Raw genomic sequence first — 23,068 nt, forward strand, 5'->3', positions numbered from 1 at the left:
GTGTTTTTGAACATGCATTTGATGGGCTTCCTCTCATTCTGGCTGTGAAGTTTCCAAAAGATGACCTAATTAATTTATGAGCCTTGAGACAAAGTTCAAAAGAAATCTAGTCATTTATTAGGAAAAACATGCATTCTGTCTTGATGAGATTGCCAAATCCTCACATCTTGTAAAGGGCTTCTGCGAGATCCTAGAGCTGTCTATATCCTCTGTAGAAATATTTTGCTCTAAAAAGAACAAGATTCCCACTGTTGCAGCATCATTCAGCTTACCTAAGTTGTAACTTGTATAAAAGCTGAGGGTGGCATTGACCTGACCTTGCATTGTTAACAGGAACTAAACTGAGAAGTAACTTTCGGATTTCCCCTCTTAGGTTTGGGGTCTGTTCCTGCTTTTTAGTTTTGGGAGTTAAAGCTAATGAAGCAGATGACTAAATATTTAAGTCTGGCAGAAAAACGTATTAGGAAAGTGTCAACTACAGTCCCAAGATGAAGAACTCAATGGATTAACATCCATCATCTTCGTCTATTGTTACACTAATCAAGCAGGTATCCCTGAGTAGGCTTGAATCATCATCTTTCTGGTTAACAACCATACACGTTAATCCTTTGCGCCAGTCTCGACACGTTTGACATCAGTTTTCCTTGGCTTGAGAATTCAAAGTACTTTAAGCCATAAAATATAGTTTGTTTCTCCCCGCCGCCTCCATTATCAGATATATAAAATGAAACCTTGGGCTATAAAGGAGACTCCCAGCCCCACTCGAGTTGTTGCGGCTGTTGTGAAGTTTCTTTTAATCTGTTTTTTGGATTTTGTTTTTGTCTTGTTTGTTTTCTTTGTATTGCCTCTATTCCCTATTGGTTTGTTAGCCGCCCTGAGTCCCTTTGGGAATAGGGCGGCATACAAGTTTAATAAACTGAAACTGAACTGAACTAGATTGGATGCCCTACTTGGCTCAGTTGATCTTTAGCTGGTAGCTGTGAACTGTCAACCTAAGGGAGATCAGGTCACAAAAAGGGTTAACATTTAATATTGTTAGCCCTCAGGAATATCTGTGGGTGCCCTTTCCTCAGTTAAGTGGCCAAATTATGAAGTTGATGGACTGCCAATTGATAGAGGTCATAGGTCATAGAAAAAGACCTCATACACAGTTCACTTCTACAGTAGGAGTGATGGTCAAGAGGCCAACTGTCCTGGCTGGAAAGGAGCATGCCATTTTGCAGGTAGGGGAACAAGAATAAACCATGGCTATCAGGATTGTATGGATGGCTATGTTCCAGCCCTTTCGTTTCTTCAAAAGATGGGTTGTGTTTCCAGTTCCTATAGGTTCAAAGTCAAAGCACATAATAATAGCTATGTATCCTGAACTTCCTAGTCATGGTAAAGAAGGCAGATAGAGAAATTGGAATGTTTCTCAACTCCTCTCTAAAGTTCAGCTGCTAGACAAGGTCCCAAGACAGCCTCAGATGCAGGCTGTCTACTAAAGCTGTCTTCTCTGGCCCTCTGCCTATGGACAGAATACATCCTTGAGCAAGTTCTGCAAAGCCATTTCAGTGGTCTAGAGTCATCATGGAAGAGTCCCAATCTTGGCTCCTGCGTCTGAGTCCTGGCTTTTATAGATTTTCCTATTTGTTTTACAAAGTGAACATGGCTGAACCAAATGTTTTCCACGCAGGCAGCCCCAGTGAGAAAAAGACTTTACTGTACAAATAAGGATGTAAACATGTGCACACCATCACAAGCATAAAAATCCCCATTTGTTGTGTTTTCACTCAACTACCTCAGTGCCCATGATGGGTTTAAAAGAGGGATCAAATAGTGAGCTACACAGGTAGTCCTTGGTTAAGGAATGGAATTTGGATGAGAATTTCCATCACTAAGTGATACAGTTGTAAAGCGTAACATCATGTTAGCCAATCCCAGTGTTGGGGAGGTGCCAGCGCTTTACCTGCTGTCCATTAATAAAGAAGAAAAACAACAGAGGAAATCCCAGAGAGGATTTAAAGACAGATCAGGCTTTATAAGAGTAAAAATATTGTTGTATACTAGTAGAAATATAGTAGCAACAGTTAACAATATACTGTCCAAGATGGACAATAATATATCATATTATATAGTATACATCAGTGATGGCTAACCTTTTTGTCCTTGTGTGCTGAAGGTTTGTGCACATACGCGCAACAGCAAGTGCACGCGTGCCCACACCCATAATACAATGCACATGTACACCCCCGTACCCTTCCTGCGCATGCACACAACACCCCCCTGAAGTCTCCCGGGACCAAAAATGGGGTGCGGGGTGGGCACATACACCACGCTCCCCCCTGTGCAGGCCTAGACTGTTACAGGAGTTATATTGGCCTTGTATGCAGCTTTATTCCTCTCTGTCATTCATCTCCATTGTTCAGTGATGCATTTCCTGCCTCTTTAGGATTTACCTTTATCTGCTCCTGTGAGGCACTTCCTGTTCCTGTTGCATATATATCGATGGCTTGTTTAATGGAAAACAAAGAGGAATATTTCTACATGCAAAGGCGGCCTTTGAACTATTTGAACTTGGAAAAACAACAAGCAGGATTAGGGATCCACATTGTTCTGGTTTGCACCAGAAAGGCAATTTAGAGATGCAAATCTAAGGAGGACTCCAATTTGGAATAGAATAGAATTCTTTATTTGCCAAGTGTGATTGGACACACAAGAAATGCTCTCAGCATTCATAAATAGAATAAAATACATTCATCAAGAATAAAAAGATATATTGGTTGCAGAGCCAAACCAGACAGTTATGGAGGTGCAGATGACAGACTCAATAATTCCTCTGTAGAACTGAATCAGTAGCTCTTTGGGCCGTTTGAGCTTTCTGAGTTGGCGCAGAAAGAACATTCTTTGTTGATGACATTTTTGACATTAGGTGTCCATTTTAAGTCTTGGGATATGATAGAATCTAGAAACTTGAAGTTCTCTACTGTTGATACTGTGTTATCTAGTATTGTTAAGAGGTGGTGGTATAGGTGGTTTTCTTCTGAAATCCACATTTCTACGGTTTTGAGTGTATTTAGTTCAAGATTGTTCTGGTTGCACCACAAGGCTAGTTGTTTAACCTTCTGTCTGTATGCAGATTTATTGTTGTCTTGAATGAGACCACGGTTGTATCATCTGCAAACTTCAGTATTTTAACAAATGGATCCTTTGAGATGCAGTCATTGGTGTATAGAGAGAAGTGGAGTGAGCACACAGCCCTGGGGGGCTCCTGTGCTAATTGTGCAGGAATCTGATGAGATTTCTCCTGCTGCTTCCTGTCTATTAGTATTAATTTGTTTGGATTATTACTCAAATAGTCCTTGCATGAGATTTTAGACAATTATAGGTAGTCCACAATTTACAACAGTTAATTTAGTGATTGTTCAAAGATACACACCACTGAAAAAAGTGACTTATCATCAATTTTTAAACTTATCGCTGTTGCAGAATCCCCATGGTCACCTGATGGTTGACAACTCACCATATTTATGACAGTTGCAGTGTCCCAGGGTTGTGTGATCACTTTCTACGACCTTCTGACCAGCAAAGCCAATGGGGAAACCAGAATCACTTAACAGTTTTGCTAAGTTACCTACAGGATTCACTTAACAAATTTGTCAAGAAAAGTAGTAAAATGGGGTAAAATTCACTAAACAACTATCTTGCCTAGCAACAGAAATTTTGGGATCAATTGCAGTTATAAACTGAGGCCTTCCTGTATTTCTATTGAAGCTCTTCTCACACTTCCTTTATTGATATGGTTTCTCTCGTGTTGATCCTTCTATGGCAAGTAAGAGCATTACTCCTTCCAAGACTCTTACCACACTCCATGCATTCATATGGCTTTCCCCTCCATATGGATCCTCTTATGGGAAGTGAGGTCACAACTCCTTCTAAAGCCTTCTCCACAGTGTACACATTTAAATGGCCTCTTATCTGTGTGGATCCTTTTGTGGGAATTAAGACTACTGCTTCTAGTAAGGATCTTTCCAAACTCTATGCATTGATATGGTCTTTCTCCTGTGTGGATCCTTTTGTGGGAAGTAAGATTACTGCTGCAAGTAAAAGTCTTTCCACACTCCACGCTTTCATGCGATCTTTTGCCTGTGTGGATCCTTTTCTGGGAGGTAAGATTAATGCTACAAGTAAAGGTTTTTCCACACTCCATGCATTGATATGGCTTCTCCTCTGTATGGATGCTTTTATGGTAAATCAGAGCATATTTACTACTCAAGTTCTTTCCATATTCCATGCATTGAAATGGCTTCACTCATGTGTGGATCCTCTTGTGAGAATTAAGACTATTGCTACAAGTAAAGGTCTTTCCACACTCCATGCATTTATATGGCTTCTCTCCTGTGTGGATCCTCTTGTGGCAGTTAAGACGACTGATACGAGTAAAAGTCTTTCCACACTCCATGCATTTATATGGCTTCTCTCCTGTGTGGATCCCCTTGTGGGAATTAAGACTACTGCTACAAGTAAAGGTCTTTCCACACTCCATGCATTTATATGGCTTCTCTCCTGTATGGATCCTCTTGTGGGAATTAAGACTACTGCTAAAAGTAAAGGTCTTTCCACACTCCATGCATTTATATGGCTTCTCTCCTGTGTGGATCCTCTTGTGGGAATTAAGATGACTGCTACGAGTAAAGGTCTTTCCACATTCCATGCATTTATATGGCTTCTCTCCTGTGTGGATCCTCTTGTGGGAATTAAGACTACTGCTACAAGTAAAGGTCTTTCCACATACCATGCATTGATATGGCTTCTCTCCTGTGTGGATTCTTTTGTGGGAATTAAGATTACTGCTATAAGTAAAGGTCTTTCCACACTCCATGCATTTAAAAGGTCTTTCTCCTTTGTGACTTCTTTGATGTCTTATAAGAGAATGATTATAACAGAAGGTCTTTCCACACTCCATGCATTGATATGGTTTCTCTCCTGGGTGGATCCTCTTTTGCGAATTAAGATGATTTCTAGGAGTAAAGCTCTTTCCAGGCTCCTTACACTGATATGGCTTCTGTCCTGGGTGGATCCTCTTGTGGGAATTAAGATTAATGCTACAAGTAAAGGTCTCTCCACACTCTGTGCATTTATAAGGTCTTTCTCCTTTGTGACTCCTCTGATGTCTTACAAGAGAGTAATAATAACAGAAGGTTTTTCTGCACTCCATACATTGATACGCCTTCTCCACTGTATGGATAGTTTTATGGTGAGTCAGAGCATATTTTGTACTAAATCTCTTTTCACACTCCATGCACTGATATGGTTTCTTGCCTGTGTGGATCCTCTTATGAGAATTAAGATTATCCTTATGAATAAAGTTCTTTCTACACTCCATGCATTTGTAAAGTTGTTCTCCCTTGTGATTCCTTTCGCAAGTTCTAAGAAAGTCATTATTACAGAAGGTCTTTCCAAACTCTTTGCAGGTATATGGTTTGTCTTCTGAATGTGTCTTTTCATGAGAAATAAGATGATCAGATTTATTAAAGCTCTTTCCAGATTCCATGCATTGATATGGTCTTTCTCCCGTATCGACGTTTCTATGGTTAGGAAGCCAACTGACCTGAGGAAAGCCTTTTTTAATTCCACTTTGTGATTGCTTTAGTTCATCACTCTTTAATTGCATTTGATCTGCAAATTTCCTCTTTTCCTTTTTCAGATGGATGGCTTGGCATTCCTCATTGCAATTCTTATTCTCTTGCCCACTAAAGCCTTGAAAAATGAAAATAAAATATAGCTTGAAAAGGGAACAATGAAAACTTTTCTTCTGAATTTCAGCCAAATAATCATTAATATATTTTGGCTGCTTTGTTGGCAAACAAGAAGATTTCAAACTAAGATTTTTGCAAGAACCCATTTCCAAGTGTATCCCTACTGAATCTCATATAACAGGATTGGATCACGCCACTATGAATCTAAGACACAACCCTGATCTAATCTTTGACCTGGGACTATTCCATGGTGCCACAAACTCCTAAGGACAATTGGTATCATAATGGGTGAACAACATATCTACCAGCTGCCCAACTTCATTGGAAGTCTCATCCCCACTTGTCTGCATAGCAGAGTCTTTGAAAGCTAAGGGGAAATTTCTGGATAGCAATAGCTCCCCACCCTCAATTAGGCTGATGCCAAAGTTTGTACACAAGTGGGCACATCTCAGAGAAGGGACATCCTACTCAGGACCCCCCCACTCTTGGTTATAGCAGCTCAGGCTATTTTGGGAACCAGTGACAACATTCAGGTATAAATAGCGAACCCTGGTAGGCAGAACCTTTCTCAAGAGATGACATCATCCCTATGTGTAGTCTGTCCCTGAGATTCTCACTCATATCTTCTATGGCATGAAATGTTGTATTTTATGTGCAGAAAGCATTATAGAAACCAATTCCTTTATGTAAAAAGGAATGTTATGCAGTTTTCCATTTTTTCACCAATTCAATTTGGTGAAACAGTTAACGCAACTGGGTGACTGTGAGTACTGGTTCAGCCTTAAACCTGAAGGCTGGCTGGGTGACTTTGGGTTAGTCTCTCTCAGCTCAACCCATGGCACAGGATTGTTGTTCTTGGGAAAACAGCAGGAGGAAGGAATATTGAGTTTGTCCACTACCATTATTATTATTTACAAAAAATAAAGGCAGGATATAAATAAGTGATGTTTTATAGGAGCTAGCATCTAAGCCCCCCCCCCCCCAATAATTTCTCTATGTTGCTCAGCACAGACAGGGTTCTTACCCAGAGAAGACAGATTCCTGGAATTCTCCAGCATGACTTCTCCATGGAGAACTTTTTGGGCAGGGTCCAGCTGAGACCACTCCTCCTTGGAGAAATACACAGCCACGTCCTCAAAAGAAATGATATCCTGAACAAGGAAACAATTTTCCCTGTTAACAGATAATCCCACACATAATTTGACATTTTTCTTCCACCAATTCAAGGAGAAATTCAGAAAAAAAAATGGACATCTTGTGCAAAATTCAGAATGAGATCACTCATAATAGTATATGTCTATGGAGATTCTCAGTCACCAGGTCACAGTTGTCCCAAAGATTCTTTTGAAAAGACAGAAAAGAATATTTTTTTGTAATGGTATGTGAGAATAACCCTGGGAGACAGAAGGAAGAGCCCTGATGCTGACAACAATCTAGTCGATGAAATCTGATGGCGAAGCAGGAGAGGTGGAGAAAGTGTCTCACAAAGGATCCCCTCAGAAGGGAGAGATAGGTCAGGTGCATCTCAGTTTAGAATGACCCGATGTCAGATTCATATTGCTTAGAAGCAACAATTTATTACAATAAACTCTAGAACAAAAATGAAATCCAACCAAGATTCATGGACCTTTTCTGATATTTTTCCTCCTTACCTGAAGTAGTGGTTGAGCCAATCCTTCAGTCCCACCACGAAGAGGAGGATATTCTAAAATTTCCAAGGACGGCTTTCTACTTTCTGTAAGGGAAAAATGGAGGAAGCAGATTTGTTATAGAGAGATTCCAATCAAGAGGAGCAAAAGAATCAGCTAAATGTTGAAGTCACATCACACAGAAAGAGCTTTTTTTACCCGGTTTGGTGTCGTGACTTTGAACTTTGTGTAAATTCTCCCTGAAGATAAGCTCTTGGGAATACCTGAATGAATCTTTCCTCCCCTTGGGATACTGAGTTATAGCTTCCAAGGATTTCTGGAGATGATGTGATACGAGAAACAAAGAGAGTATTAGTGAATTATCATACTGCACTTTTAAACGAGAAGACCCTTCTTTGCATTACTAAAATTCGAAACAGAATCGAAAAATTGACCCAAAAACATTTTTTGGAAGAAAAATGGAACAACTGGCCTTAATCCCAGAAAACTCTGCAAAAATTCCCAAATTCAAAGAGCTCCTCTTTAGAGCTGCTAACTCTAAATTCTCATACCTGCAACTCTTCTTGCATCTTTTCCTTCTCCTCGTTCAGCAAGTAGCCTTCGGCCAGGGCCACTGCCTGGGAACTGGTCTCTACTCCACACTCCCGTACCCATTGCTCCATCTCTGGGGGAAGGACAGCCAGGAACTGATCCAGGAGCACCAGGTCCAGCATCTGAGCCTTTGTGTGTCTTTCTGGCTGTAGCCATTGACAGCAAAGGCGGTGAAGCTGACTGCAAACATCTCGGGGACTCTTCCCCTCCTGGAACTGCACTTTTCTGAAGTGGCCATATTGGATCTCTGAACAGTTGTCTTCTTCTTCTTGGCTCTTCTGCCCATGGCTTGCCCCATTCTTCCTACAGCTCCAAGGCTGAGTAGTTGGAGGATCTTTTCCAACTCCTGCATCTGCTGGGCCTTGTCCCTCCATCTTGTCTCTGGTCTCTAATCCAGCTCCAAAATAGATGGATGAATCTCTCCAAGTGTTACTAATCAGAAGAGATCTGGCCAAACACAGTCCTCTTTCAACATAAGGTAGTCTGGACTCCAGAGGAACCAGGAAAGATGTCCAACTTATATATCTGAAATGGAAAACACAGCGTGTTCAATATGGTCTAGTGACAAATCTGAATACTGAGCAACCTCTTCCTCCCCCCCCCCCCCCTCAAGAAATCCAGCAATATCTGTAAGGAGGGATTATCTTATTGGGAACATTGATTACGGGGGATCTGGGGGTTTAGCCACACAGGTATTTCCCCTGCCAGAGACACCCCCCCCCTTCTTGTTTGAGACATGCACCAGGCACAGCGTGGTACAGAAAACAAACAGAAGTGGTGCTTAATTCTATTACTAGGAGAAACAAAGCAATTCTTAGATAAGAGAAAGAGCAGTTAAACTAATTCTACTGATTCTATTATTATGTCCCACTAATTCTACCTATTCTGTCATTATTATTATGTCCCTTCAACACAATCGGAATCATAAATCTCAAACAGCAATTGAGATGAGAACCCCATCAACCTCCTGACCAAACTCCTGGGGAAACTGCAGAAGACAGAATTAAAAAACCGTCCTAGGGCATATAGAACCAATGAAGAAACCAGCCATACATTCACATGATGCGGAGGATCGTGTGAGGTGCTGGAAGAACCAGTTGGTGTTGAGAAGCTGGAAACCAGGAAATCGAGTTCCAGTCCTTGCACACCTTATATGCACACGGAGTTGCAGCCTTGCATGCAAAGGCTGCAGGAGCGACTTCGGCAGGTCGCTTCTCTCAGCCCAGGAAAGAGGAGGAGAGGGAACCCCTTCTGAAAACGGGGCCACCAAATATGTAGGAAATTGTCCAGGAGTCAAGACTGATTTGAAAGTAGAAATTTGTTTTGCAAAGCCGACCTCTCTCTCTCATTTTCCACAATGAAATGGAGGGTAAATGCATCCCTCGTTTCTGCGATCCTGATCCCCCCCCCCCCCGAGCAGCGCGATGGTCCGGAGCTTTGCTTTCTCCCCTGGCTGGCCCGTGCATGCACAGGGGCGGCAGGGGAACATGGGACCACGGGGTCTCCCTTTCCCATAGCTTCGAACCTGATGAACGTTTGCAGGTCGCCACGCGCGCCTCCAATAACAGCGTCTGGATCTCCATTCGTGTAAGATTTTCCTGCAAACTCTTGGACTTCTGGGGGAAAACTCAGCTTAAGGCTCAGAGAAAAGGGGAAGCGGTTCGGGCACGGTATAAAAGCCGGCTACGCTCCCAGCCTTTTCGGCGGGGTGGGGGGTGGGGTGATGGCCCGGAGAACGGTTGTAACGGAGAAAGAAAAAGGCGCATGCTCAGTTTTCTTCCAAAGCGGGAGGGGGAGGGTGTGCTGCTCGGCTCTTCCAACGACTACCGAGGGCGCCCCCGGAGGATCCTGAGAGCGGAGGACACGGCGGCCATCACCATGTTCCTTGCGGGATTTGGATGATGGGCATTGGACTAGCAGAAAAGTGCCCCTCTAACATTCCTGCCTAGAAAGGCAAACAGTTCTAAATGAACTGTTGTAAATTGTAGACTATCTATAATTGTCTAAAATCTCATCCAAGGACCACTTGAGTAATACTCCCAACAGTGGTGGGTTTCAAAAATTGTTCCAACCTACTCTGTGGGTGTGGCCTCCTTTGTGGGAGTGGCTTGCCACCCATGTGACCAGATGGGAGTGGCTTGCCACCCATGTGACCTGATATGAAGATGCCGACACTTGTCAGAACCACCTTAAATTACCTCACACACAGCACTGGCATTTCTAAGAATATAATGTAAACTTGTTTTTTAAAAGGCATCTTTGGTTTGCGTTAAAACAACTTCAACACATGCAATGTTCTGATTGCACCACAAACGCAGTAGTCATCCTTACCTTTCACAGAGGCACTGAGTTTTATAAATATGAGCATGATAGTATAGAATAATCATATCCAAGGACCAGTGGTGGGTTTCAAAAATTTTTGGAACCTCTTCTGTAGGTGTGGCCTGATTTCCGGGTCCACTGGTGGAACCTCTTCTAACCGGTTTGGTAGATTTGACAAATCGGTTCTACCAAATAGGTGCGAACTGGTAGGAACCCACCTCTGCACTCCAAATAAATTAGTTGTGCATCCATAAATTGCCTTTCTAGTGCAAACCAGAACAAAGTGGATCCCTAATCCTGCTTGTTGTTTTTCCAAGATTAAATAGTTCAGAAGCCTTCTTGGCATGTAGAAATATTCCTGACTGTATTTCATTATATTGTTTCAAATGTTCCAAAACATCAAACAAAAGTATCACATTATTCTTTAACTATCTTTTAGGTTTAAAAACATTCCACAACATTATTAGAAGTTATCTGATACCTCTTGCCTCAATGTTTCTGTTCTGATATTAACCCAAGTATCTTGACTGAGCCCTTATTCTGGCTGTTCTACTTTTGCCATCCCTGCTTGTCTGAGGGAAGCGTCAGTGAGAAGACTGATGGCTGCATCCAGGATTTTGGCTGTCGCTTGCATCTGATAATGAGCGGGAAAGAACAAACTATATTTTATGACTTAAGACAGAGGTGTGAAATTCAAGGTCCACAAGCCAGATGTGCCCTGTGGGATGCTTAGATCTAGCTCGCTGGGCTGCCTGGAAACAGCAAAGGACCGACCCGCGGTGCCTCTGCCAGCAACAACAGAGCTCAGGAGGGCTGCACAATTGAACTAGCCAACTCTTTGGCAAACTAATTAAATTAAGACCAGTGAAACGCTATGGACATAGTATATTTGGACTTTCATAAGGCATTTGACCAGGTTGACGACAACCATCTTTTGAAGATACAGTAAACTAGGCAATATCACAAGCAGATGGACTTGTAACTGCCTCACCAATGGCACTCAATTTGTAGTCCTCAATGGAATGACATCTACATGTTTTCAGGTAAAATTTCTACAGCCTTCTCTCCATTTTGCAACTTGATTTCTTTTGGGCGTCTTTTTTTCCTCAGGATTGTTTCCTATTTTTACTATTGTGGGTTTCCTCTTGCCGCTTCCAACTCTCCTTGACTGCACCTTCTTTTCCTCCAAAGGTCTTAAGGTTCCTACTCATATTTCCTGCAGTGTATTCCCAATTGAACACTTAAATAAAACTATTTTTTTTTGCCTCATGGTATTTGAGCCTTATATTTACTTTTCAACATTTGCCTTTCCTAGTTTTGTAATTCCATCTTTTCTCCAGTCACACATGAGATTTCAATCTTCCATTCTCCATTTCTCCATCATGTCACCTGTTTTGAGGTAAAATTTCTAAAAGGTCTATGAGTTTCAGCTTTCTCTCCATTTTGCAACTTGATTTCTTTTGAGCATTTTTTCCCCCTCAGGATTGTTTCCTATTTTTTACTATTGTGGGCTTCCTCTTGGTGCTTCCAACTCTCCTTTTGGTCTTTCCGGCATGAGTGGTGACCTCTCTTATTCCATCTGAAGATCCCAAAAGACGCTGTGCAACTTCGCACTTGTTTTGGTTCTCTGATTGTTTTGGTTCTCTGATTGTAACTGTATCAATGAACTGATTCAATGGTTCTGGTTGTTTTGGTTCTCTGATTGTTTTGGTTCTCTGATTGTTTTGGTTCTCTGATTGTAACTGTATCAATGAACTGATTCAATGAGAACGATGCTAAATGAAAGAATAACAACAATGGAAATAATTCAGGCAGTTAAGAAACAAAAAAATAATAAAACTCCTGGTCTAAATGGACTTCCCACAGAATTGTACAAAATCATACAAGAAGCGCTAGAACCTTTACTGTTAGAGGTCTACAATGATGCACTATTAGGGAAAAGCTGTGGGAAAGAAATTATAAATTGACAATGTCAGCAGCATATAGAGAAAACTTATATAAAATTTCTATAGATGGCACCTACTGCCAGCAAGACTAGCAAAAATGTCCCCCAACAGATCACCAGAATATTGGAAATGCAAACCGAAACAGGGAACATACTACCATATGTGGTGGACCTGTTCTTTGGTAAAAAAGTACTGGATAAAGATAAAAAAGTGGCTAGAGGAAATGGTAAAACAGAAAACATTTAAAATCAGAGCTCTTTTTATTAGGCATGTTGACAGGGAAATATAATAAAACGATCCAATACTTAATGCTACATGTAATAGCAACGGCTAGAATTGTATGTGCTCAAAATTGGAAAAATGGAAATATAAATGGTAATAAAGAAAATATTACACTGTGGTGAGATGGACAGGTGGACAATGGAAATTAAAGACAAAGGAGAGAGAGAATACTATTTAATTTGGGATATATGGTACAATAGGTTAGAGAGTAGATGCAAAGCAAAGATTTGAAAATTAACAATGAAAGACGATTAACGAACTAGAAATTAGAAATAAATATAAGTATAATGAGAGATAAAATATTTATTGTAAATAATATTATGGTAGGATGTTATAAAATGTATATAGAATGATAATTATGTAGAGAATTGTGTTAGAAATATGGAAACAATAGCTACAAACATGATACTGTATACCATGTTTCCCCGAAAATGCAACCTGTCCTGAAACTAAGGCCTTGCCACATTTTTTGCGTGGGCAAAAATATAAGGCCCTCCATGAAAATAAGGCCCCTGGACAACCCCCTTTCCAGCCAGGCAGAGTGCCATTCACTGACCTAGGGGGTATCCATAAGACGCCAAGACACGTGGCACTCTGCCTGCCCCCCAGCTCCCGCAGCTTGGCACAGTCAGGATACCCCCCAGGTCAGTGCATGGAGCTCTGCCCGGCTGGAGAGGGTGGTTGCGCGAGCGCCTGTTCCACCCCCAGTTCACATGCCTCCCAGCCTCACCATGCCCTGGCCCAGCTCCCTCTGCAGGGCCAGGATGCCGCTGCCACTGCGCTCTGAGCATAACTTCTCCGGCTTCCAAACTCCGGAACTCGGCTTCTGATTCTTCCAGCAGCGGCCACTGTAGGAGTGCGCTCTATGGTTGTGGGCCCTATGGCACCCGACCCAGATGGGCAGAGCTCCATGCACTGCCCTAGGGGGTATCCCAAATGTGCCAAGCCGTGGGAGCTGAGGACCGGGCAGAGAGGCACGTGGCTTGGCGCCTCAGTGAATGGCGCTCTGCCAGGCTGGAGAGGGGGTTTGCCGGGCAGCTGCTCGTGAGCATGGTCACCTCATGGTTGCTTCATCCCTGAGGCTGTGCCCAGCTCTTCGGGAGCCCGCTCGCAAGGGGGCAACTGCCCGGCAACCCCAAAACAATAAGCCCTCCCCTAATAATACAGCCCAAGCCATATTTTGTGGGTCAAAAGAAAATAAGATCCTGTCTAATATTAGGAGATATAATAGTATATATATAATGTTAAAAAAAGTTGATATATACCGGTATATCACTGTTGCAAAGTTGAAACTGTGATGTAAAACAAAGAAAACTATATAATAAAAATACTTAAAAAAAATAAATTAATGACTCTGGGCAGCTAACAGCAGTTCAAAATAGCAAGTGGTGGCAGCAAAAATGGGAAGAATCCTAAAGAAACAATCTTGCTTGAAAAATGGGCATCAAAAGGAAACAAGTTACAAAATGGAGAGAAAATTCAAACTCATGGAAGTTTTATAAGTTTTATCTCAAAACAAGGTGCCATGATGGAGAGATGAATGGGAGAATAATGTCTCATAGGTGGAGGAAAGGTGGAATTACAAAATGCAGGAAGGGAAATCTTGAGAAGTACACATAAAGTTCAAATTCCATGAGGCAAAAAAAAAAGGTTTCATTTCAGTTTTTCAGTAGGGAAGACAGTTCAGGAAATATCAATAGGAACTTGAAAGACAATGTCAGTCATCCAAAACTAAGTGTCAATCTTCTTCTAGCCAAAAGAGCTGAACACTTGCAAGGTTTGAAGAGATTAGTGTGGATTTGAAGGTGGCACTGCAAGTACAACAAGGAGATTTATCTACATTAGTGAAAGAAAAACCAGAGAAGTAGAGCTAAGAAGCGATTTAAAAAGAATAGAATTAACTCCTCTCTCTAGCACAAAGCCTGGTTCTTTTGAGCCTACTCCATAAACTGTTTACAGAATCGGCATATTTCCTCCAATAATCTGGATCCTCATTTTATAGGTCTCAGAAGAATGGAAGGTTCAATTCTGGTCAGAATTGAACGTCTGGCAATCAGCAGAATTAGCTTGCAATACTGCATTCTCTGCACCACTTTGGCTCTAATGCTTCAAAAAGTGTCTTTTAACAGAGATTTCACTTCTAATTCTTGTTTCTTTCGTGAGACAAATTCATCATTCTAAAATTATTTACATACGATACGTTGATATATATGTGAGAATGGTCTCTTGCTTTTGGTTGAATTATGTTGAATTCCCAGAAAGATAGTCTACAACTTAGAACAGTTTGTCTACTACTAAGTTAGGACAGTACTGAAAAAAGGGTTTTACGACCATTTTTCACACTTATGACTGTTCAAACATGGTCACATGAACCAGAAGACCAGAATCAGAAGCAAAATAAATGGAAAAGCCAGATTCACTTAACAACAGTGTTACTAACTTAAAAACTGCAATGATTAACTTAACAAATGTAGCCAAAAGAGTTGTAAAATGGAGCACAACTAACACAACAAGTGTTTTGCTTAGCAATTGGAATTTTGGGCTCAACTGCAGTCATAAACCTGTGTTTCTATTGAACTCGCCCTTTATTAATATCTTTTCTCCTGCGTGTGGATGCTTCAATGGTTAGTAAAGAAAGTTACTCCTAGCAAAGGTCTTGCCACTCTCCATGGTTCCCCCCCCCCCAATGGATTTTTTCATGGGAAGTGAGATCAAAACTCTTTTTAAAACCCTCTCCACATTGCACACACATATATATGGCTTTGCTCCTGCATGGATCCTTCAATGGGAATTCAGATTACTACTACAATGAAAAGTATTTTCACATTCCATCCATTGCTATGGCTTCTCACCTGGGTGGATCTTCTTGTGAGAATTAAGATGATGGCTATTATTAAAGCTCTTTCCACACTCCTTACATTGATATGATTTCTCTCCTGTGTGGATCCTTTTGTGGTAGATAAGACCAGCTTTCCACTTAAAGGCATTTCCACATTCCACACATTTATATGGCTTCTCTCCTGTGTGGATCCTTTGGTGGGAATTAAGATTACTGTTACAACTGAAGCTCTTTCCACACTCCAGGCATTTATGTGGTTTTTTTCCTTTGTGATTCCTTTGATGTTTTAGAAGAGATTCAAAAAGAGAGACACTCTTTCCACATTCCATGCATTGATATGGTTTCTCTTCTGTGTGAATCCTTTTGTGGGAGGTAAGAGCAGAATTCCACTTAAAGCCCTTTCCACATGCCACACATTTATATGGCTTCTCTCCTGTATGTATCCTTTTGTGGGAAGTAAGATTATTGTTATAAGTAAAGGTCTTTCCACACTCCATGCATTGATATGGCTTCTTCTCTGCATGGGTGCTTTTATGGTAAATCAGACCATATTTACTACTCAATCTCTTTCCACATTCCATGCATTGATATGGCTTTTCTCCTGTGTGGATCCTCTTGTGGGAATCAAGGTGACTGTTATAAGCAAAGGTCTTTCCACACTCCATGCATTCATACAGTTTCTCTCCTGTGTGGATCCTCTTGTGGGAATTAAGACTATTGCTACAAGTAAAGGTCTTTCCACACTCCATGCATTTATATGGCTTCTCTCCTGTGTGGATCCTCTTGTGGGAATTAAAGCGACTGATACGAGGAAAGGTCTTTCCACACTCCATGCATTTAAAAGGCTTGTCTCCTGTGTGGATCAAGTTGTGGGAATTAAGACTACTGCTACAAATAAAGGTCTTTCCACACTCCATGCATTTAAAAGGCTTCTCTCCAGTGTGGATCCTCTTGTGGGAATAAAGACTACTGCTACAAGTAAAGGTCTTTCCACACTCCATGCATCGATATGGCTTCTCTCCTGTGTGGATCCTCTTGTGGGAATTAAGACTACTGCTACAAGTAAAGGTCTTTCCACACTCCATGCATTGATATGGTTTCTCTCCTGTGTGGATCATTTTGTGGGAGGTAAGAGCAGAATTCCACTTAAAGCCCTTTCCACATTCCCCACATTGAAATGCCTTCTCTTCCATGTGATTCCTCTTATGGGAATTAAGATCACTGGTACAAGAAAAGGTCTTTCCACAGTCCATGCATTGATATGGTTTCTCTCCTGTGTGGATCCTCTTGTGAGAATTAAGATTAATGCTACAAGTAAAGGTCTCTCCACACTCTGTGCATTTATAAGGTTTTTCTCCTTTGTGATTTCTTTGATGTCTTATAAGAGAGTAATAATAACAGAAGGTTTTTCTGCACTCCATACATTGATACGCCTTCTCTTCCGTATGGATAGTTTTGTGGTGAATCAGAGCATATTTCGTACTAAAGCTCTTCCCACACTCCATGCACTGATATGGTTTCTCACCTGTGTGGATCCTCTTATGAGAATTAAGATTACCCTTATTAATAAAGTTCTTCCCACACTCCATGCATTTGTAAAGTTGTTCTCCTTTGTGATTCCTTTCGTGAGTTCTAAGAGAGTCATTATTACAGAAGGTCTTTCCACACACCCTGCAGGTATATGATTTCCTGTCTGAATGTGTCTTTTCTTGAGAAATAAGATGATCGGATTTATTAAAGCTCTTTCCAGACTCCATGCATTGATATGGTTTTTTCCCCATATCGATGTTTCTACAGTTAGGAAGCCAACTGACCTGAGGAAAGCCTTTTTTAATTCCACTTTGTGATTGCTTTGTTTCATCACTCTTTGATTGCATCTGATCTGCAAATTTCCTCTTTTCCTTTTTCAGATAGAAGGCTTGGCATTCCTCATTGCAATTCTTCTTCTCTTGCCCATTAAAGCCTTCAAAAAGAAAATTGAAAATGAAATGTAGCTAGAAAAGGGAACAATCAAACCTCTTCTTCTGAAATTCAGCCACAGAATCATTAATATATTTTGGTTGCTTCGTTGTCAAACATGAACTAAGTTTTAGGAAGAATCCATTTCCAAGTATATCCCTATTGATCCTTATATAACAGGATTGAGTGACATCACAATGAATCTAAGACACAATCCTGATCTAATCTGTGACATGGAACTATTCCATGGTGCCACAAACCCGTGAGGACAACTGGACACAGTACCATACTGGGACAACAACATCATCCCTATGTGTAGTCTGTCCACAGATTCTCATTTAAATCTTCTGTGGCATGAAATGTTGTATTTTATGAGAGAAAGTATTAAAAAAACCAATTCCTTTATGTAAAAAGGAATGCTATGCAGTTTTCCAATTTTTGTTTCAATAAATTTCCTCCCTCTATAAATTCAGTTTGGTGAAACAGTTAACACACCAGACTAGTTACTGGGTGACTGTGAGTACTCATGTAGCATTAGGCTGGCTGGGTGATTTTGGGCCAGTCTCTCTCAGCTCATCCATTTCACAAGGTGGTTGTTGTAGGGAAAAAACAGCTGGAGGAAGGAATATTGGGTTTCTCTGCTATATTTATTATTTACAAAAAATAAAGGCAGGATATAAATAAATAAGTGATGTTTTATCAGAACTAACATCTAAGCCCCCCACCCCATAATTTCTCAACGTTGCTCAGCACAGACAGGGCTCTTACCCAGAGAAGACAGATTCCTGGAATTCTCCAGCATGACTTCCCCATGGAGAGCTTTTTGGGAAGGATCCAACTGAGACCACTCCTCCTTGGAGAAATACACAGCCACGTCCTCAAAAGACACAACACCCTGAACAAGGAAACAATTTCCCCTATTATTAACAGATAATCCCAAACATAATTTGGCAGTTTTCTTCCACCAATTCAAGGAGATATTCAGAGAACAAAATGGGCATCTTGTGCAAAATTCAGAATGAGATCACTTATAATAGTATATGTCTACAGAGATTCTCAGTCATCAGGCCACGGTTGTCTCAAAGATTATTTTGAAAAGGCAGAAAAGAGTAAATTTTTTTTGTAATGGTATGTGAAAATAATCCTGGGAGACAGAAGGAAGAGCCCCGATGCTGACAACAAACTAGTCGATGAAATCTGATGGCGAAGCAGGAGAGGTGGAGAAAGCGTCTCACAAAGGATCCCCTCAGAAGGGAGAGATAGGTCAGGTGCATCTCAGTTTAGAATGACCCGATGTCAGATTCGTATTGCTTAGAAGCAACAATTTATTACAATAAACTCTAGAACAAAAATGAAATTCAACCAAGATTCATGGACCTTTTCTGATCTTCTTCTTACCTGAAGTAGTGGTTGAGCCAATCCTTCAGCCTCACCACAAAGAGGAGGAGATTCTAAAATTATCAAGGACAGCTTTCTACTCTCTGTAAGGGAAAAATGGACGAAGCAGATTTGTTATAACGAGACAGGTTCCAATCAAGAGGAGCAAAAGAATCAGCTAAATGTTGGAGTCACATCACATAGAAAAAGATTTTCTTACCTGGCTTAGTATTGTGGCTTTGATCTTCGTGTAAGGTCTCTCTGAAGAGCAGCTCTTGAGAAGAGATGAATGAATCTTTTCTCCCCTTGGGACACTCAGTCATAGCTTCCAAGGATTTCTGGAGATGATGTGATACGAGAAACAAAGAAAGAGTATTATTGAATTATCATACTGCACCTTTAAACCAGAAGACCCCACTGTCCATTGCTGAAACTCGAAACAGAATGGAAAAATTGTCCCAAAAACATTTTCTGGAAGAAAATGTTAACAAGCCCAGAAAACTCTGCAAAAAAGGATTCACAAATTCAGAGAGCTGCTCTTTAGAACTGTTAATATTCTCACACCTGCAATTCTTCTTGCATCTTTTCCTCCTCCTGGGTCAGCAAGAAGCCTTCAGCCAGGGCCACGGCCTGGGAACTGGTCTCCACTCCACACTCCCGCACCCATTTCTCCATCTCTGGGGGAAGGACAGCCAGGAATTGCTCCAGGAGCACCAGGTCCAGCATCTGAACCTTGGTGTGTCTTTCCGGCTGCAGCCATTCACAACAAAGGCGGTGAAGCTGACTGCAAACATCTCGGGGAGTCTTCCCCTCCTGGAACTCCACTTTTCTGAAGTCACAGGATTGGACCTCTGAAGTGTTGGCTTCCTCTTCTTGGCTCTTCTGCCCAGAACTTGCCCCGTTCTTCCTATAGCTCCATGGATGAGTAGCTAGATGGCCTTCTCCAACTCCTGCATCTGCTGGGCTTTGTCCCTCCATCTTCTCTTTGGTCTCTAATCCAGATGGATCTCCCCAAGTATTCTAATCAGAAGAGGCCTGGCCAAATCACCTCAAGGCCATTCAGTTCTCTTTCCCCACAAAATACTCTGGACTCAGGGGAACCAGGAAAGATTTCCAACTTATATATCTGAAATGTAAAACATACCATGTTCAATATGATGAGGTGACAAATCTGAATACTGAGCAACTTCTTCCTCCTCCTGCCCCCCAAAAAAAGAAAGAAAAAGAAATCCAGCAATATCTGTAAGGAGGGGGCATCTTATTGGGAAGACTGACTACAGGGGGTTGGGGGCTTAGCCACACAGGCATTTGCCTGGCCAGGGACACACCCTGCTTCTTGTTTGAGACATGCACCAGACACAGGGTGGTACAGAGAAACAAGCAGAAGTGGTGCTTAATTTTATTAGTGGCAGAAGCAAATCAATTCTTGTATAAGCGAAAGAGAAGTTAAACTAATTCTCCTGATTCTATTATTATGCCCCATTAATTATACACTATATTGCCAAAAGTATTCACTCACCTGCCTTTACTCGCATAGGAACCTACAGTATTTAACCTGTGATTGTGTCTTCCTGACTGAATTGCTGTATTTTTCCCCCTTTAGATTCATTGTTCCAAATTCAAGTTCCAAGTTTAATAAAATTTGTATGCCGCCCACTCCCATTGGGACTCTGGGGGGCTCACAACAGTGAGCTCACAGTGTTGAGTCACTGACACTGCATTAGTGCCCATAATGCGGCTAGATATTTCCTTAGTCTACTCCATGCTTCATTCATTTTTATTATCCTACAGATGCATATCAGTTATAACGTGACTTCTCCAAATTAATGACTTTTTTCATTATTCTTTGTGCTAATTATAGTTAGTCTGGATTTTATCAGACTGATTGTCATTTATCTGTTCTGTATTAATATGAGTTATTGGGTAGAGAATTTGTAACAACATCCATTAGACTTCAGTCAGCAGAGATCTGGAGCATAGGGCATGTTCATATGGGAATGCATGGGGCAGGCAGAGGTTGAGGGGAGCAGGTAGCCCTGCAAGTAGCTCGTTTCTATAGTATCTAAAGCTTTAAAGGCAATAACCAGGAAACTTGAATTGCACCTGAACATCTATTGGGAGCCAATATAAGTTCATATGCGAGTAAAGGCAGGTGAGCGAATACTTTTGGCAATGTAGTGTACTTATTCTATTATTATTATTATGTCCCTTCTACACAATCGGAATCATAAATCTCTTTCTTCATGTCAGAATAACCCCGAGGGATTAACCCTTTTGGTATGAAATTACCAAGAGGCAGCTGAACAATAATATAGAGCCATTTATAATCTTTTACAAAAGGGACCTCCATGCTCATATGGCAGAGCCAAGGAGGACATCTTCCATTGAAATACATGATAGTTATACACATTTTCAGAAGCTCGGCCTTGTTATTGCCATCCTAATGGCTAAATTCTGCTTGTGTAAGGGTCCTCTTCCCGTAACTTCCATCCTATCTGTTTTACTCATTTCAAGTAATCTCCATCCCTTTTGACGTATTCTCCATCCTGTTGGGCAGCTGCCCCTATAGTCAGCATTGTTACTTAAAGGAAGACTACAGGAAGCCTAACCCGCCAGCTATTATTAACCAGTTGTCTGAAACAAACTTGTTATTGTAAGTACTGAGAACATTCTTACATAATGTCTTACTTAATATTCCAATAAAGCGTCTGGAGGCTAAACATGGTATTACCACTGCTCTATCTTTTATAGGGATAATTCTTCGCACAGTTGGCAAACAACAATTGAGACGAGAACCCCATCAATCTCCTGGCCCAAAGTCTTCCTGGAAACCAGGAAACCGAGTCCCAGTCCTTGCACAACTTATATGCAATTCCTTGCACACGGAGTTGCAGCCTTGCATGCAAAAGCAGCAGGAGCGACTTCGGCAGGTCGATTCTCTCAGCCTAGAAAAAAGGAGGAGAGGGAATCCCTTTCTGAAAACGGGAGCCACTAAATATGCAGGAAATTGTCCAGGAGTCAAGACTGATCTGAAAGTAGAAATTAGTTTTGCAAAGCCGACCTCCATCCGTGTAAGATTTCCCTGCAAACTGTTGGACTTCTGAGAAAAAACTCACCTTAAGGCTCAGAGGGAAGAGGAACCGGATCGGACACGATAGAAAACTCAGATGCGATCCCAGCCCTTTTCGGGGGAGGGTGGGGGGAATGCCCCGGAGAACGCTTGTGACGGGAAAGAAAGAGGCGCATGCTCAGTTTTCTTGGGAAGCAGGAGGGGGAGGGATCTTTGCCAGGCTCTTCCAACGGCTATCGAGGACGCCCACTGCAAGATCCTCCAAGCGGTGCCAGACGAGACGGAGGGCGTCATGTTCCATGTGTGACTCGGATGATGGGCGTTGGACTAGAAGAAAAATGCCCCTCTAACATTGCCTGCCTAGAAAGGCTGTGTCGTCTCCAGCAGTTTCCAAATTTTCCTCTTTTTAATGTCTAAGAACCATCTCTGGTCTTTCCAACGTTGAGGAAATCTTTGTGGAGAATCAAAATTCTGGCTTATTTTGTGAGAGAGGAATTCTTCATCATGAAGTTTTTTCCACACAGGATACATTGATATCTATATCTATATCTATATCTAATCTAATATCTATCTATCTATCTATCTATCTATCTATCTATCTATCTATCTATCTATCTATCTATCTATCTATCTATCTATCTATGATGAGTTTCCCACATAATAATAATAATAATAGGCCTTTTACCAAATAAATTTCCTTGATTTGTTAATATGATGATCTCAAATCCAAGAGCCGCTTCTCCTGACTTCTGTCTGTCAGAAACTGAAGTTATTTTCTGAAGTAGTTTTTCTTAATTTCATATTATTTTATTCAGGTTTTTTTGTAAATCAATCAACCAAAGATCTCCCTTCTTGCTTGATGTTTGCAATGTCAGCACACGGAAGTCACTTTCATTCTCATGAATCTAACTTGGCAGAAAGAGAAAGAGACAGACTAAACTCTATGTGGTTTTATGGAACTTCAATGCTCTTCGGACTTATAAGCTAATGTGTATTCCTCATTATGGAAATTTCAGTCCTCTAGAACTTTGCAACAATCTGGAGAAGTTGGCAAAACTGAACGTGCCCGATGTCATCAGAAGTGCCCACAGTCACTTTGTGGAGTGAGATGGGCAGCATATAAAGTATGTTGAACTACAAATGACCCAACTCCATTGTAGCCACATACGTCACACTGTCAGATCATCCAACCCACCGCATGGGGTCGCCGGTGGCATTTGTATAGTTCCCCGTAGTGTCTCTGATGGAGACTTCATGGTTATTCTCATGATCCCTCTCTTTCTACTCGGGTTCTT

The 23,068-nt window shown here is 41.3% G+C and overlaps 1 protein-coding gene and 1 pseudogene across 3 annotated transcripts; both read right to left on the reverse strand.

Annotated features, from left to right (window-relative positions):
* Window positions 1–2,648: 2,648 nt before the first annotated feature.
* On the reverse strand, window positions 2,649–8,352 carry LOC148047423 (uncharacterized; annotated as a pseudogene). Its single transcript, XR_015695834.1, has 5 exons — window positions 7,939–8,352; window positions 7,586–7,703; window positions 7,391–7,473; window positions 6,763–6,889; window positions 2,649–5,739 (listed from the first exon to the last, which is right to left on the reverse strand). The product of XR_015695834.1 is annotated as an uncharacterized LOC148047423 (transcript).
* A 5,395-nt stretch (window positions 8,353–13,747) lies between these two features.
* Window positions 13,748–22,160, reverse strand: LOC148047424 (uncharacterized). 2 transcript variants are annotated; one of them, XM_087711388.1, is made up of 7 exons: window positions 21,820–22,160; window positions 19,268–19,829; window positions 18,924–19,041; window positions 18,725–18,807; window positions 18,095–18,221; window positions 15,381–17,330; window positions 13,748–14,339 (listed from the first exon to the last, which is right to left on the reverse strand). In XM_087711388.1, exons 2-7 carry the CDS (start codon window positions 19,679–19,681, stop codon window positions 14,317–14,319), a joined length of 2,715 nt encoding a protein of 904 aa, XP_087567514.1. In that variant the 5' UTR covers window positions 19,682–19,829; window positions 21,820–22,160; the 3' UTR covers window positions 13,748–14,316. The 2 variants fall into 2 exon arrangements, with proteins under 2 accessions (XP_087567514.1, XP_087567515.1); XM_087711389.1 differs by lacking the exon at window positions 13,748–14,339 and having other exon boundaries at window positions 15,367–17,330.
* Between the last annotated feature and the right edge of the window lie 908 nt (window positions 22,161–23,068).

Source organism: Thamnophis sirtalis, unplaced genomic scaffold (assembly GCF_051295495.1).
Source record: "Thamnophis sirtalis isolate CommonGarterSnake01/CBP01778 unplaced genomic scaffold, rThaSir2_p1.2 scaffold_3, whole genome shotgun sequence".
NCBI lineage: Eukaryota > Metazoa > Chordata > Lepidosauria > Squamata > Natricidae > Thamnophis > Thamnophis sirtalis.

Coding starts and splice junctions, on each gene's coding strand:
- LOC148047424 (XM_087711388.1), bottom strand. CDS start 19,681: ATGGAGGGACAAAGCCCAGCAGATGCAGGAGTTGGAGAAGGCCATCTA. Junction 18,808..18,923: donor AAGCCACAATACTAAGCCAG/GTAAGAAAATCT, acceptor TTTCCCTTACAG/AGAGTAGAAAGCTGTCCTTG. Junction 18,222..18,724: donor TGGCTCAACCACTACTTCAG/GTAAGAAGAAGA, acceptor TTCCTTGTTCAG/GGTGTTGTGTCTTTTGAGGA.